Below are 15,290 nucleotides of genomic sequence, written 5' to 3' on the forward strand. Positions count from 1 at the left end.
GAGAGAGAGAGAGAGAGAGAGAGAGAGAGAGCTTTTGTAATTTGTCATATCCTATGGGTACACTATATTGACGCTCCAAAGAATCTTTTCTATTCTATTTCATGGATGAAGACTTCCAAACCTCTCTATTATAACATGCTATCAAGTAATTCATGTCTTTCCAAATATTCTAAATAATAATGGATAGTATGAAACGAATCAAATGATCATGAAAGAGAAGGAATACCATTTGAAAGCATATAACCACAAATGGACTTATATAAACACAAAAATATTATCCAATCAATCTTAAACTATTGTAAGGATGTTAATTCATTCATAGACTTTTCAATCTTGTCGATTTATTTCTAAACATTGGGCTGAAATTTCAATATAGTCTTTCGGCCAATGTCCGTTGGAAATCTCTTACGTGGCGTAGAACCCGTAGAACAGTCGGCGATTATTAGACTATCACATCAGCGATTCACGCGAAAACTAACAGAAAAGACTACATTGAAATTTTGTGCAAAGTTTTAAGACTAAATTGAAAAAATTGAAAAATTTAGAACTAAATTAGCATGCCTAAAATAAGTTTAGGAATGATCGGGTAATTTTTTCTATACACGCCGACTTGTATCAATAACAAATAATTTGTGATAATAAGATTACATTGTATATTCCCCTAATCACACTATGCATTGAAGAATTAATGCAAAAATCATAATGCATACTTTATGCATGCCAATTTGTAGATCAATTGGGTCTATGCCTAAAGAGTTCATCTTGAAGGCAATATGAATCAAAAGTAACTTATTAAATAATATGATAAAGTTCAAAATAAAGCGTGGATATATATTCTATCTCCAAATTAATCCATCTTTAATTGATCTTTCCAGTTATGCATACGATGAAATCACATATTAAGATGACCCCATTCAATTAACTAAAAAATGAATGTATGGTCCCAAGATTGATGCCCAAAGTGTTGAGTTGTGGTTAGAACTGTCAAAATGAGTCATAAGCCAATTTACTATCCCATATAAGATGAGTTGAGTTGTTATATGCGTTAGTTATATTCAATAAATAGGTCATAGATGATATCTTTGGCAAGGCAATCAACAGATGCTTCTAGCGTGCCAAGGCATTGTTTTTTTTTTCTTTCTAGTTAGGTTCGCTAGCTTGTCGGCTAGTTTTCTTTCCTCTAAATTGATCAATTGATTTGTTTTTTTATTTTTACTGGAGATTAGGAATAGATGGACTTTCTATATGATCTATTTTATTGACGGGATTTATCACAACTTTAGCTACTTTAGCGGCCCGACCGGTTACTCGAGATTTTCGATTATTCCATTTCCATATGTTAGCAATGTACAACTGTCAAATAGGATCATTTTCTTCTCGAGACCTTTTACTTTTTTTTCATCATGTGGGAGTTAGAATTAATTCCCGTTTATCCAGTATTGGACGTACCGTATAAATGAAATTAGGAATATCAAATCTATATCAAAGAAAATTTGAACTTTTGAAATCAAGGTATGCTTTGTTATTTGATACATCGTGATTATATAATATGCATATTAAAAATGGGTTGTAAATGGGTTATAAATGGGTTTACAAATTATTTGGATCCAACTCACTTGTATGACTCTTTCTTCATTCTCTCTCACCCTTACTTGATCTCGCACTCACTCACTCAAAATTCTCATCTCGGTTTGGGTATGAGTTTTTTCTAGATTGGATTAAATATGGAAGAGATTTAGAAATATGGGTCCGGTAGAGTATGAGTTGGATATGGGTCACGTGTCATACACGGGTTAAATGAGTCTTTTTGGGTTAGATCATTTATGACTCAACCCATCCATTTGACGGGTTTAGTTGTGGTATATATATTGCTTTGGGGGTGTTCGTTCTTCATTGTAAGAACTAGGGATGAGCATGGTTTCGGGGTAAAATTACGAATCAAATAGCTGAACCAATGAAAACAAGATAGGTTCCAAGTTTCAAAAATTTGAAACTAGTTCAAATGAGAAGGTTTTGGGTTCTCGGAGATATGGAACCTAGAACAAGTCTTTGTGCTTTTCTTGTTTTATGTCTTGGCACAATCTTGCGATATTCCATAGTGTCTGATGATAAGTGCATAACCTGAAACCATTAATCTGAACTTTCATTTCTAGCAATATCCATGACTGAAAGTTTTACTTTATTGATATTTCATGTTGTTTGTGTGTCTAAAAATGAGTTATGCATAGCAAATTATAGTAACAAATGATGGTTATTATGGGTTATAATTAACTACAACCGTTCAATTAAGAATACAAGTAGAACGTAGCTACACCTTGAAATCGACCCTAAAACTCGTAACTGAGTAGATTCGGGTTTAAGGGTATGCAAGGTATGTTCCAGGTCCAAAAAATGAGAAACTATTCTGACTGACAAGTTTCAAGGTTTAGGCAGAATTTGAAAGGATATTGAAACGTCTCACCCTCATTGAATACTTCATTGCTAATTGGAAAAAAAAAATGAAGTGTTGAACCAAGCAATATACGAATAACAAGGTTATAATGTTAAAGTCCAATTGACATGGGCTAATGGATGATATAAGCTATGGTGTAGGCGAGGAAAATAGTTTATAAATGACATTGGGTTGAAAAAACATAGTACAAGAACGATGCCAAGAGGTGGACCAGTCAAGAAGATTAGCTCAATCCACTTCTTTTCAAGAACCACAACCTTCATTAAAAGACCAAACTTAGGGGTGGTGAAATTGATGGGATGTACCTTAGAGTTTACTCAACTTTCAATCTTATGATGAGACTTTAGGCCGTCCGATCAAGTACCGCAAGTTTTCAAATTAGCTTGGACTTTTTGTCAAAATTGCGGACAATTATATAAAATGACGTGAGTGGTCAGGTCGTTAAGCTGCCCTTAGTTGTTCATGTCAAAAGCCGATGTTGTCCTTGCTAACTCTATCGATGTATTTTGAGTAGTATGTTCCCAAGTATGTCTCCAAATCATTAGTAGATGAAGATGAAAATCCAATGAAAGGTTTATGGGATGCTCTTCTTGTTACGAAGCAAAGACCCTACAAGTTTTGGGGTACTACTCTATAATGATGCCATCTTAGTTAGCAGGGCGAAACTTGTCTTATTGAATCGAGTAGCATAGGCAACATACATATTTCCAGAGCCAGTTCATTGTCATCACCAATATCTTTTCCATTGGGACCTCATGACCTAATCGCAATTTTCATTTCGTGGACATTGCTATTTAAAGAAAGCCATACGAAAGTTATGACGCTTCTAGTGTCATTTTTCCATGCTCGCCTTAATTTGAAAGGCTAAGCCTAGCCACATTGAATCAAGAAAAAAAAATTTGTTGAGCCTAGGCCAGCCAATTAGGGGCCAAAGTCATGCTTTATTTTGTGAAAGTACTTTTGGTCCTATAAAAAGTGGAATTTGTGCTTGTAGCAAATGGTTTGAAGATCTATTGAAGAATAGACATCTCTAAATATCATTTTCAGCAATTCATGAAAGAATGAATCGAGAAATAACGATAAGTCGAAATATGGCTAGGGCAAACTTATGTGTCTTAAACTTATCCTCAATGCTACATCGACACTTTCACATAGTACAAGTTGATAGTTTGAATCGATTCGTAGGCCGGCCTTCCCTTTTTCGAGATACGAAATAGGGAATTTCATTAAGTCAATTTTTCTATTTATATAAACGAAAAGTTAAAAAAATCATATAATAATCCAGCTATATAGTAGATATACCAAGTTATCGTTGTCTGCTGAGTGGGTTGAACAATGAGCTTGAGTCAATGATAGGAGAACTTCCTTTTATCAATCTTAATTCACATAGAAATTTAGGAACTAAGGTCCAAGTTGAATCGGAGAAACCTAAATTCGTACTAGTGAGGAGAAATTTCGAATTTTGTCTTAGAAATAAAGTTGATATTGAGTCCTTTTTTAGAAAGTCCGCATAACTTCTAACCAAAAGATTCATTCTTTTTGAGCTATCGATCGACAGTAACAACTCAAAAGGTAGTTCAATCGAGATACCCGAAGGGGTAATGGAATGAGAAATCGATTTCTTTGCGCCTTGAATCAACATGGACATCTCTACCTGCTAGCAATCAGAATGCTATCCAACACCTTATCATCTTGAGGAGCAACATTATCAAATAGAGCCAAAGCTATAAAATCAAGCTTGTCACATTTGGATAAAACCACACCAAATTATGCCAAGTAACCTTCTGCTAACTGTTCAAAATAAGATTCCAGCAATCACTAGAAGAGAAATTACCATTAGAAGATCCCGTAAACACCACAAAATCCTCATCTTCAGAGCTATGGTAGCATTGCATAAGCCGCCAGGCCTCGATCGTCGACAAATGCACCAAATCGAGCGGGGGACAACAGATGACACACCAATGGATGTCAATCGTCGTGCCACAAGGGAATACAATTGCCTTCAAATTAAATACTCTATGGGAACCGCCCATGGCTGTTGGGGTACACACGGCTATGGGTTGTCTCTTCGGATTCTCGATCAATCTCTCCGAGAATTTGTGAGGCCACTACCGACTATTGTAAAATTTTAAGCTATTATATGAATGCATTGTTTGATAGTTAAATATTCTATCACTTCCCCTCGTGCTTAGTCCGATAATTTTTACCTAGTACTAAGCATGAACATATTTAATTGGGGAGACAAATGGGGCTTGAAAATATTTGAACTCGGGACCTCCCGATCTAATATCATGTGAGAATTTGTTAGATGACTATCTAAGGTAATGTGATAAACAAAATACAAAATAAAACCTATCAAGCATATGCCCCATCAAAGATATGCACTATCAAAAAAGATATATGTATAATTCTCATATATATGCATAATTAAGTAAATATCTTAATATCGCTAATATTACCATCAAACTCAAGGTGCATAAAAGAGGTCAACTTGAGATATGTGGTGGATTAAGAGGCATCGGGACAAAACTTCCAGATCTAGTTGGTTTGAGGACGGTGAGACTGGTGGTGGTGTTGGCTTCTCGAAACAACGCACGAAAGTTCAAGAATCGGAGGGGATGCAGCAAACATTTGATGCGGCCGGTTTGCGAAACAAGAACTAAGTGACGCGGCTTATACGGTTGCTGTCATAACATCAAGCGATGTATATGGTTGGCTTGAAAAAATAGTTACCGAGAGGTGTGCCCTATGTAGTTAGCATCGGTAGAGAGCTACCTCCGTCAGAAGGCTTAATCGGGCAACGCAGTTGATGCAATGAGCGTCAAAAAACAACTATTGCGGAGTAGACTCAATTAAGTGCTTCCTCATATAAGACTCGTGCGCACGAAGTGAACACTATTGAGTGGTGGTGATGGATTTATTTGGATTATCGTGACCCTCCCGAAGGGCACAAAAGGTATTTGCTCGTAAGACGATCCGATGGTTCATCGAAAATGTGAAAACACCACATAACAATCCAAGGGAATCATCGATTAAGAGCGTAGGCTCTCCCAAGACTATTTATTGTGCGACATTAGGATCTTCAATTTTAGTTTCAATTAATCATATGAGAATTTTATGTAATGAGTCGCAACTTACCTATTGGGACAGCTAGAGACCAAGTAAGGTATGAGAGTATACTTTACTTCCCAAGCAACCAAAGTTTTATAGTGTCTTGATTAAACTTGCTCTTTAACTAACTAATGCCCTTCGATACGTAAACTTGATCATTTATTTCTTAAAGTATTTAGGCAGTCTTTTTACCATTTATGAGTCCTAAAGTTCTCATCCACTAATGTGTCCATGCAATGCTCGTTTGTTATGATTCTAAGATTTATCCTAGTAATGCTACAAATGGAAAGAACAATCAATGTATTGAAAGTACACAATCAAATCAAATTGAAATAGAAATGCGCAAACTGCTACTTAACATTTGTCTCTAAGGACATACAACATCCTGTAGTAAAGCCCTATGAGCTTATTCAATTTTGGGCCCATTTGTTCGTCCAAGGATTTTCACTTTTTTTTTTGTTGCTAAACCTAAAATGTTCATCAAAATTCCTAAGCTATGCACATTCTAATCTAGGAGGTCTAAAACTAATAGAAATCTAATAAAACTAATCAAGATCTAGTTTCTAACCTTTTTTCTAATTTTTTTTATTTTTCGGATTTTTTATTTTTTTTTTACAATTGAAAAATGAAATCCGGATCTGGTAGAGGATCCGGTCCGAAGATGTGAATCCAACCCGGACCTTGGGCCGAATATAACCGGCCCGGCCTTCAGCCTAATTTTTTTTTAATTTCTTTTCCATTTTCTTTTTCTATTTCTCTTTTTTTATTTTTTATTCTTATTTTCCTGTTTTCTCTTCTGCCCCGAGACCTTCACCGAGACTTTCACCGGCAAACCTGCTCGTTGGAGTTTCCTCCTCCGGCCTTCGACACCTGGCGCCAATGCCGACAACCACCACCAACCTTACATCTTCATCGCCGGCCAATAAGGCCGTATCTGGACTGCCGCCGGCGACTAAAACGAACTTCCAATGACCGAATTCCATCCTCTGCCCACCAATTTTCGACCAAATGAGCACTCTAAATCTACACACACACACACACACACATGGAAGAGGGACAGAGAACTGACACGGACAGACTTTAACCGTAGCCATGGTCTGAAAACAAGGAAATGCTCCTGTTTGCACGCTGGTCCATGACCGGCGCCGGAAATTGCAAGATATACCATAAAACCCGGGAAAAACACAGAGTAATTCGTAAATTCAACAATTAATGAAGTAGATGTGAATCAATTCCAGGTTTAAGTACCATCCTACGACTGATTATGCCGACTCAAATTCGGTTTCTTGTAGGCAATTCATCAAACAGGTGATATGCAACTTAGATTATGTGCTCCCAATTCGACTTGAGTGCAAATTTCGACTTACACGTAGCACTATTCACTGTAAATCAGTTGCGGTTGACATGATTTAGTCTCTAATCTACCGATCGAACTTATTGAGCCTAAGCTCTGGGAGGCAGGGGAAAACAGAGTACCGGAGAGAGAATTACCTGGTTCTGCGGGCGAGAAGAGGCTACAATCAGCGACCGGATCGAGAACCAGAGTTTTGAATACTTCCTTTTCCATTTGGTGAAAGTTACAGCAAACGTATGAATCTCGACCCCAATTTCGTCAGTTCAAGAATCTTGACCGCCAAGCCAAACAGAACAGAGCAGGTTCTATGCATTTCCGGAACCGAAGCTAGCAACGGCGGCCGGTGAACTCGACTGTCTCGTTTCTTCAGTGACTCCGGAGAGCCACGGACGATGTGGTGAGGTCATTTTTTTGAGAGAGTCAGAGTTCTTAAAAATCCTTTTCCGTCCGGTGATGCAAGCTTTGTCATCTTCCGGTGAGGCATGCCCCCGCTTCCTTCGCTCACAGACGAGAGAGACCAAGCCAAAGTCTCTGCCCTTTTTTTTTTCTATTTATTTTATATATCGCAAATAATACACGAATAAAGTGCGAGACCAAGCAAAAAAGATCATGTTAAGATACAAAACATATCTGAAGCAAGATCTAAGATTGCATTTTGTTGTCTGAATTTCTAGCTATAGGACTGTATAGGATTTGATATAAAATATGAGGAGTTTGTTATATCGTATGTATTGTTTGGTAAATTACACTAATAAAGTCTGATATTCTATCATGTCCATTGATTAGTAGAAAGTGTAAATAAACTCGAAAATGTACAAACAAAAATGGCAAGAACATCTAGCGATTCACTAGTACGGAAACGATAAATGCACAAATGGAGACAACATCCAACAATCAACCGGTGATTATTGTATGATCCAAACCTTCAACAACAAAAAAAAGATCATTAAAGCATTCCAAAACCACAAGTTTTAACCATGACATGTAATGAAAATGGGTTACAACGACAAAGAGATAGATCAGCCAGCAAATGCCAAATTTAGTAAAAGAGAAAATGCATGATTGTCCACATTCGCGATTGTGAAAAAGTATAGAGTTTCAAACTTTCTCGCCACTTAAAGAGCTGTTGATGAGAAGGAGCTTTAACTCTGTAGTCATTTTCATGGAGATTCAACAAGAACCAAACAAGGACAAAAGCTTCATTTAGTTTCAATGTGAACTAGAGCTGCGAAGGAGAAAAAGAAGGAGAGGATAGGGTTTCTTTTCCCCTTTTTTTTTTTTTTAAAAAAAATATCTTTACTCCTCATTCTTAAAAAAAATTAGAAAGATCATTTTTAAATTTAAATTTATTCATGTAAAATCCGGCTCTTCTACTTCATAAGTGTTAATTATTGTTTTTTCCTGTCTTTTCTATTTCTTTTTTAATTCCCTATCACCATTCCTTATTTAAAATTTTTATTAAATGACAGACTACACTAATATACCTAAAATATGTAATAAATAATAATTACTAAATATATATGTGTGTAATAAGATAGAAATAATTTCAAATATATTAAAAAATAAGAATTAATAAGAGCGTGGATTACTTGTATTTTTTATTTTGTTATTTTAAATTGTATGTTTATATTATAATTGGAATATTATTCATATGCAATTATTTTTTTATTTTATCAACTTAAAAAGTTTATTATTCGAGAAAATAGTTTTTATACCATTGACATAAGAAATTCTATTCATTTTTATCCTAACCCCACATGAAATATTTTTATCCAGTCTATATTCATTTTATATCTGATGTTATCATGTCTTGAATAAGAGCTAACTACAGGATATGGTAATAGCTTTTCGAATTCTAGAATGATGTCAAGATAATGTAGGTAGTTTTCAAGTTTTGGAGAATTGATTGTTGATGTCCAAGTAGTAAGCTTTAATAACATGGAGGTACCACCGGCCCGCTCGTTACCCCCTTTATCAAAGATATCAAGTTGTATTTATGATAAACAACTTAAGATGAACCGAGCCCCCCCACCTCGATAATGAGTGCGAACATGCTAATTGGCAACTTCTTCGCGGCCTAAATATTTCAGGGCCGATTTGTAATCTTCGTGATAACACCCGAGAGGAAGTAATCGTGTTGATTGCCTTCCCGCCCAAACCTTGTCGCTCCACTTTTCCCAACTCATAAAAAATTTATTTGAGCAACATTACTAATTGCTCATTAATCATAGTCTAGTCACGACTGCTGTTCCCCAAAATCTCATGTTCCTTCCCTTTAGAAGAGAAACTGGTGAGGGAGACAAAGAGGGAGGCACGCTCGAAATGTTAAGAGAGAGAGAGAGAGAGAGAGAGAGAAAGAAGCGTGTCCGAAAGCAGCGGAAGTGGGGGTCCTCAACGCCACTCAATCCAATCGACCGCTCTGGCAATCTCTCTCTCTCTCTCTCTAGAAGAACAGCCAAATAAACAAGAACAATGTTTGTTCCAAAAAAGACAAAAAAATAAAAAACAAGGACAATGAAAATGCAAGAATACGATAAGAAAAGAATGTAATTCCATCGTCAGCCGTCAGCAAAATGGCAGAAATGAAGAAACAGATAATTACAAACTTTTTGTGGGGGTGGCCGGTTTGGTTGGTGAGAAGTTAGAGAGAGAAAGAGAGAGGAGAGAGAAGGGAACTGGGGGGAAAGAGACAGAGAGAGAGAGATCACAAAATAAAGAAAAGAAACTGAGCGAAAAAACATCCTTTGAGAGAGAGAGAGAGATAGACGCCAGAAAAGATGGTCGACGACGACGGTGTCCTCTGAGATCATCAGCGTCCTGTAAAAGAGCAGAACGGCAGTGATCGAGAGAAACGAAAAGTTCAAATAAATTCTTTGAATTTATCATCTTCTTCATCGCCATCATCAATCACATTGCAAGTTTTTTTTTTTTTTCAGATACTATACTGCCTTTGTGATTCATCTCATCTCATCTCCCCCCATTACCTACCACCCTCTACCTCCATTTCCTTTACATTAAATTTCACAATTTGTTTTCTTCTCCTCCAACCTTTTTGTTGTTGCTTTGTCCTATCATTCCAAACCAAATCTCCACTCCTCGTATCAAGAAACTCAAGGTAGCAGCTGCGAAAAAGTTGAGTTCTTGAACACCCTTTTGGCATTTCTTTATGCTCAGATTCGCTCTGCTTTATTTTTCGGATTGCTTGGTTATGAGGGTATTCTTGTTTTTTTTTTTTTTTTTTTATACTTTTTCCTTTTTGTTGATAAAGTTCCTTCCTTTCTTTTGCATGCCACTTGCATTTTGCAGATTTGCGAGCTCTGAGGAGGGTCATGCAATTTTCTCCTAACAGGGTTTTGTAGCAGAATTTTACAGAGTACAAAAATGAGGGACCCTGACGTGATAATGAAGTGGAAGCTTCCCCGTTATTGCATTTGTTTGTAGCGTAGTTTTGTAAATCTGTAGATGGTGGTGGTGTTGTTGAAGAAAACCTGGCGAGATTGCAGAGCCTTCAACATTGCAGCATTTGGTTCATCAAGCAATGGGGGCTAGATGGAACCCACTTGGATTCCAGCTCCCGTGTTATTTTCTTTTCTTGATTCTCAGTTTGCAAATTCGGCATTGTCTGTCTCTCAATTCTGAAGGTGATTGTCATTTCTCTTGTTATATTTCTATCCAAATGATGATTCTATATTCCTGAGAAATGTATCAGAGAAGTTTGAAATGTTGCGTCCATGTGTAGCTACTCCTATAAGGTTCTTGATTGCCAACACGAACACAAGTGGTGTTACGAATATTGGTTGAAAACAAAAAGGATAATTTCCATATTCAGAGCTAGGTCCGTTCTGACTTGCTGAGAACTTGTTCGACGAGTTCCACTTCATAATCTGAATGGTTTTCACTGGATTACAGATGACATGCTTCGAGTGAGTTTTTCCCCCCTTCGTATCATATAGCTCCTGTTTTTTATTGCAAATGCAGGATTTGCCCTGTTGAAATTCCGTGATAAAGTGGATCTTGATCCATATGGGGCTCTTGCTAATTGGACCACCGACGATGATGACCCGTGTGAATGGTTGGGAGTTCATTGTGTGGATGGTGAAGTTCAAAAGCTGTAAGTCACCTCTTGCAATTCAGTTTTTGATCAAGTTTGGGGCAATTCAAGCTGGTTTTTTTTTGCAGCATACGAACTCAATGATTTGAAAGATTGCATGAGCTGCATAAACCATGAACTCTCTCATTCAGCTCGACCATTGCAGGGACCTGACTGGGTTTTCTTTGGAAGGGCTGCTGGCACCGGAGCTTGGAAAGCTTAGTCAATTACGATCTCTGTAAGTAGGCCATTTCCATGTCTTCGAAGGCATTACTGTAAAATTTATCCATCCAAGCAAAATTCAGTTATATTCTGTCTATTTGACCCACCCATGGGTTCACTTATGGTTAATGCGGAGAAATTGCAGCAGACAGCAAGGCACTTTTATCTAAAAACAAAAGTTGCATTTGCTGGGAGTTCTTGCCCGAACTGAGGTGTTAGGAAGTTGTCAGTTTCATTGTTATTCTGATAACTGATGCATTAGTCTGCATTTTCTGGTGAATTTTAGGATGATTGTCAATACTCCTGATAGACCCTAATATTGATGGTTCCAGGTGTTCTAACAAGTGTATGTACAGTTTTCTGGTACTTTTTAGGATTACTAGGGGGATGTCGTATTTCTTTCCATCCAAAGCTGCTTGAGATTCAAATTGCATTTCTTTTCATACTATTTGATAAGTTATGGGAGTTTTGAGAATCTAAATGTCTTCATCCATCGTGATATTTTGAGTTCGATTGAAGGAAATGAATCTAAATGCAGTTTTTACTTTCTTGGCACCATTTTGGTCCAAGCTGGAATGAACTGAGATTGACATATAGCAGTCCTCTTATGTCTTGCTGACACTAGGTGTAGAGCTTTCATTTCCTATTAACTCTCTCTCTCTCTAAATTTCTTGTTTTATGTTTTGTTCCCCGTTTGCATTCAGAATACTCTACCAGAACCACTTCTATGGTGCCATCCCCGTAGAAATTGGAGACCTTATAATGCTGCAGGTATTGGATTTAAGGGGGAATAATTTGACTGGAACAATTCCAGCTGAAATAAACAAGATGGTGTCTCTAAAATTCTTGTGAGTATAGCCTCAGAAAATTTGATTCGTATCAATTTGATTGGTGTTACTATTTTTCACGGGCTTTTGTTTTGTACGGTAGGTGGCTTGCTGGCAACAAACTTGAGGGAACCATCCTTATGCGGCTGGAGGAGCTAAATGTTCCTTCTAAGATTCAGTCCGATGAAAACTTCACATTCGACGTGACCGCTGGAAAAGGATGCTTGAATAGAAAAGTTGGACTCTGGTAAGAAACTAGTAGCCACATTTACCAATGTATTTCTCTCAGTCATTAACTCTTGAGTTCCAGTTCTAAGTCATCTTCTAGGTTTCTGTCCTCTTTTTGTTCTTTTAATCCACATCTTGGGCAGCATTTGGCAGAGCAGGTGGAAACGTCTGAATAAGGCAGGTTCATTCTTTTGCCCAATGAAAGGAGCTCTTTTGCGTTGTCTCAACATCTTGGGATTCCCACAGTACGTATTTGGCTTGTTTTGTTAGGGTTAAGCGATTCCATCGTCTTGCTTCTAGAACGTAATTTTTGGCTCTTTTTCTGAGATTCAGGTTTGCTAAGGACTCCCCACACGGCCCTAGAGGCAATTTGATTGATGATATTGCTGGTGTGTATAAATCTGTCATTAGACATAAATCTCTTCTTTTAAAAAAATGTGATTTCTCTTACTTATTTGTATGGACACAGCAGAGCCAGAAATGGTCCTAAACACGCAGAATGGATTTTCATCACGCCGTAAGTTACTTGAACAGTCAAGTAATCTCGCTGCCATCCCTGTTGATGTTGGATCTCTCCCTTCGGAGATCACAACTGTTCCTATCACACGGAGTAGCGGGTCTTTCCCAGCTGTACCAGATGGAAAGAAGAAACAGTCTGCTGCACCACTGGCCCCACCGCCTTCACTTGCGAGCCCTCACTCTCAGAACTCATCCGAACCTAATACTAAGTCCTCCCAAACTACTAATACAGATTCTTCACCAAGTGGACTTTCTGGAGCAGCACGGAGATATATCATCATTATAGTTCCTAGTGTGGCCGTCTTGCTCATCATTTTCGCCTTCATGTTGATCTTCTGCCGAAAACGAGGAGTGGCAAGCATCGGTCCTTGGAAGACTGGATTGAGTGGCCAGCTGCAGAAAGCATTTATTACAGGTGAATCCATTATGAAATACGATAAGTTTTGACATCTTTGGTTTTCTTTCAGATTGATGTTTAATGTTAACACTCTAGACACGATGCAAACTTAGGAAACAGTCTTTTCCTTTTTCATATTGATCCATATCAATGTGATGGGTGTTGCTATGCTGCAACCAATGCCTTACATAGGCTTCTAAATGTCCTTATTCAGAGAACTGAACCCCCTTTCTGATGAAATGCAGGGGTCCCCAAATTGAATCGGTCAGAGCTGGAAGCTGCTTGTGAGGACTTTAGCAATATCGTCAGCACGACTCCTGCATGCACCGTGTATAAGGGAACATTATCCAGTGGGGTTGAGATTGCTGTTACCACAGCTACCACAATTTCTTCCAAAGACTGGTCAGCAAGTGCAGAGAAAGCTTACCGGAAAAAGGTGTGCTCTCTCCCCAGTTGATGTCATTGTTTACTTGACATCTAGTCAATCGAAACTGTCTAATCACTGGTTATTCCAACACACCGAGCTTGTATTGCTTTCCTTTCCTAAATCTCTAATTGTTTGAAATATTCTAGATTGATATGCTGTCGCGGGTGAATCATAAGAACTTTGTCAACCTCATTGGCTATTGTGAGGAGGACGAACCGTTCACTAGGATGATGGTGTTTGAGTATGCTCCGAATGGGCAACTTTCTGAGCATCTCCACGGTAAACTTCAACAGTTGTCTGAATCAGTCAGTTACAAGAGGGCATTTAAGAATCTGAACTATATTTTTTTTATCTTTTGGCTTTTAGTTAAAGAAGCGGAACATCTAGACTGGATCACAAGGGTGAGGATCGTCATGGGAATTGCTTACTGCCTCCACTACATGCATCACGATCTGAATCCACCCGTGGCACATACCCATCTTACTACATCATCAATATACTTGACAGATGACTATGCTGCTAAGGTAAAATGTTACACCATAAAAATGTCACTACATTTCCTCCTTCTTTTTTTAATGTTTTTTTTTGCTGTATCACATTTCCATTTACTTATGTAATATATCGTATCTCAGGTTGCAGAGGTGTTTTGGTCAGGATTTCTAACGAATTCGAAGAATGATGAAGATGATAAGTCGGAACATTCTGAATTGCCACCTCCTGCTGATCCGGAGACAGATGTCTATAATTTCGGAGTGATGCTGCTTGAAATTATTTCGGGGAAGCCCCTTTATTCGGATGAACAAGGACCTCTTGTCGACTGGGTAAGTTTGTGCTTGCTCTACAATTAAATGGTGGGTGAGGAAAGCTAGTGCTCTAATGGAATATGTACTTTTTGGCCAAATATGCAGGCGCATTGTTTTTCGCTATAATAATATGATCAATAATTTTGACAGGCTTCTCAGTATCTGTATGATAAGAAGAGCACAGGCTGCCTCATTGATCCTACCCTCAAAAACTTCAAGAATAACGAGCTCGACATCATCTGCGAGATCATCATCGATTGCATCAAACCGGATCCGAGGCAGAGGCCTGCGATGAGGGAGATCACAGGGAGATTGAGAGATGTGATTGCTATTTCGCCAGACCAAGCGACCCCTAGACTCTCTCCCCTTTGGTGGGCCGAACTCGAGATCTTGTCCGTGGAGGCAACCTGAGCTCCTCAATTCTTTCTATTCAGTGCCGATTTTATTTCACCTCTCGGACCTATGCTTCCAGTGCTCAGATCAAGCAAAAAATTTGGCATTGAAATAAGGTTTTGTCTGCAATTTTTACATCTCTCTGTGATTCCACTTTTCTCTCTGATTGTTCACTCATGATGCTCTGATACCGCCGCAACATAAATGGCGCTCCAAGCTCGGGCTATATATTACCATCCATATACGTATACCTAATGTGTTCCTTATCTTGGCAATGTAACTTGCGAAAAACCTGTCGGGTTTCTGCATTTTCTATTTCTTGTCATTCCGGTGTCCCCGTCAACAGTGTAGAAACTTCGACTCACAACTATATTGTAATTGATTTGTATCTGGTTGTAAAAATGTTGTTTGAATGATGAACCGTTTCCGACCATGTATTAAAACAGTTTTTTAGACCTAAATGGTCT

The 15,290-nt window shown here is 38.0% G+C and overlaps 1 protein-coding gene and 1 long non-coding RNA gene across 6 annotated transcripts; one reads left to right on the plus strand and one right to left on the minus strand.

The window, feature by feature from the left end:
- Positions 1-9,802, minus strand: LOC125314413. The gene is made up of 2 exons (XR_007197910.1): positions 9,685-9,802; positions 1-31 (listed from the first exon to the last, which is right to left on the minus strand). It is a non-coding gene; the product is annotated as an uncharacterized LOC125314413 (long non-coding RNA).
- On the plus strand, positions 9,586-15,290 carry LOC115753758 (protein MALE DISCOVERER 2). Of its 5 annotated transcripts, none has more exons than XM_048276550.1 (14): positions 9,586-10,054; positions 10,224-10,558; positions 10,896-11,028; positions 11,174-11,245; positions 11,934-12,077; positions 12,160-12,303; positions 12,428-12,529; positions 12,618-12,673; positions 12,757-13,218; positions 13,446-13,636; positions 13,774-13,906; positions 13,994-14,151; positions 14,260-14,448; positions 14,581-15,290. In XM_048276550.1, exons 2-14 carry the CDS (start codon positions 10,456-10,458, stop codon positions 14,839-14,841), a joined length of 2,148 nt encoding a protein of 715 aa, XP_048132507.1. In that variant the 5' UTR covers positions 9,586-10,054; positions 10,224-10,455; the 3' UTR covers positions 14,842-15,290. The 5 variants fall into 5 exon arrangements, with proteins under 5 accessions (XP_048132507.1, XP_048132509.1, XP_048132508.1 ...); XM_048276552.1 differs by having other exon boundaries at positions 12,443-12,529; XM_048276551.1 differs by having other exon boundaries at positions 9,589-10,054; positions 12,443-12,529; positions 12,612-12,673; positions 14,581-15,289.

Source organism: Rhodamnia argentea, chromosome 3 (genome assembly GCF_020921035.1).
Source record: "Rhodamnia argentea isolate NSW1041297 chromosome 3, ASM2092103v1, whole genome shotgun sequence".
NCBI lineage: Eukaryota > Viridiplantae > Streptophyta > Magnoliopsida > Myrtales > Myrtaceae > Rhodamnia > Rhodamnia argentea.

Coding starts and splice junctions, on each gene's coding strand:
- LOC115753758 (XM_048276549.1), top strand. CDS start 10,456: ATGGGGGCTAGATGGAACCCACTTGGATTCCAGCTCCCGTGTTATTTT. Junction 10,559..10,895: donor TCTGTCTCTCAATTCTGAAG/GTGATTGTCATT, acceptor TTGCAAATGCAG/GATTTGCCCTGTTGAAATTC. Junction 12,530..12,611: donor AACATCTTGGGATTCCCACA/GTACGTATTTGG, acceptor TCTTTTTCTGAG/ATTCAGGTTTGCTAAGGACT.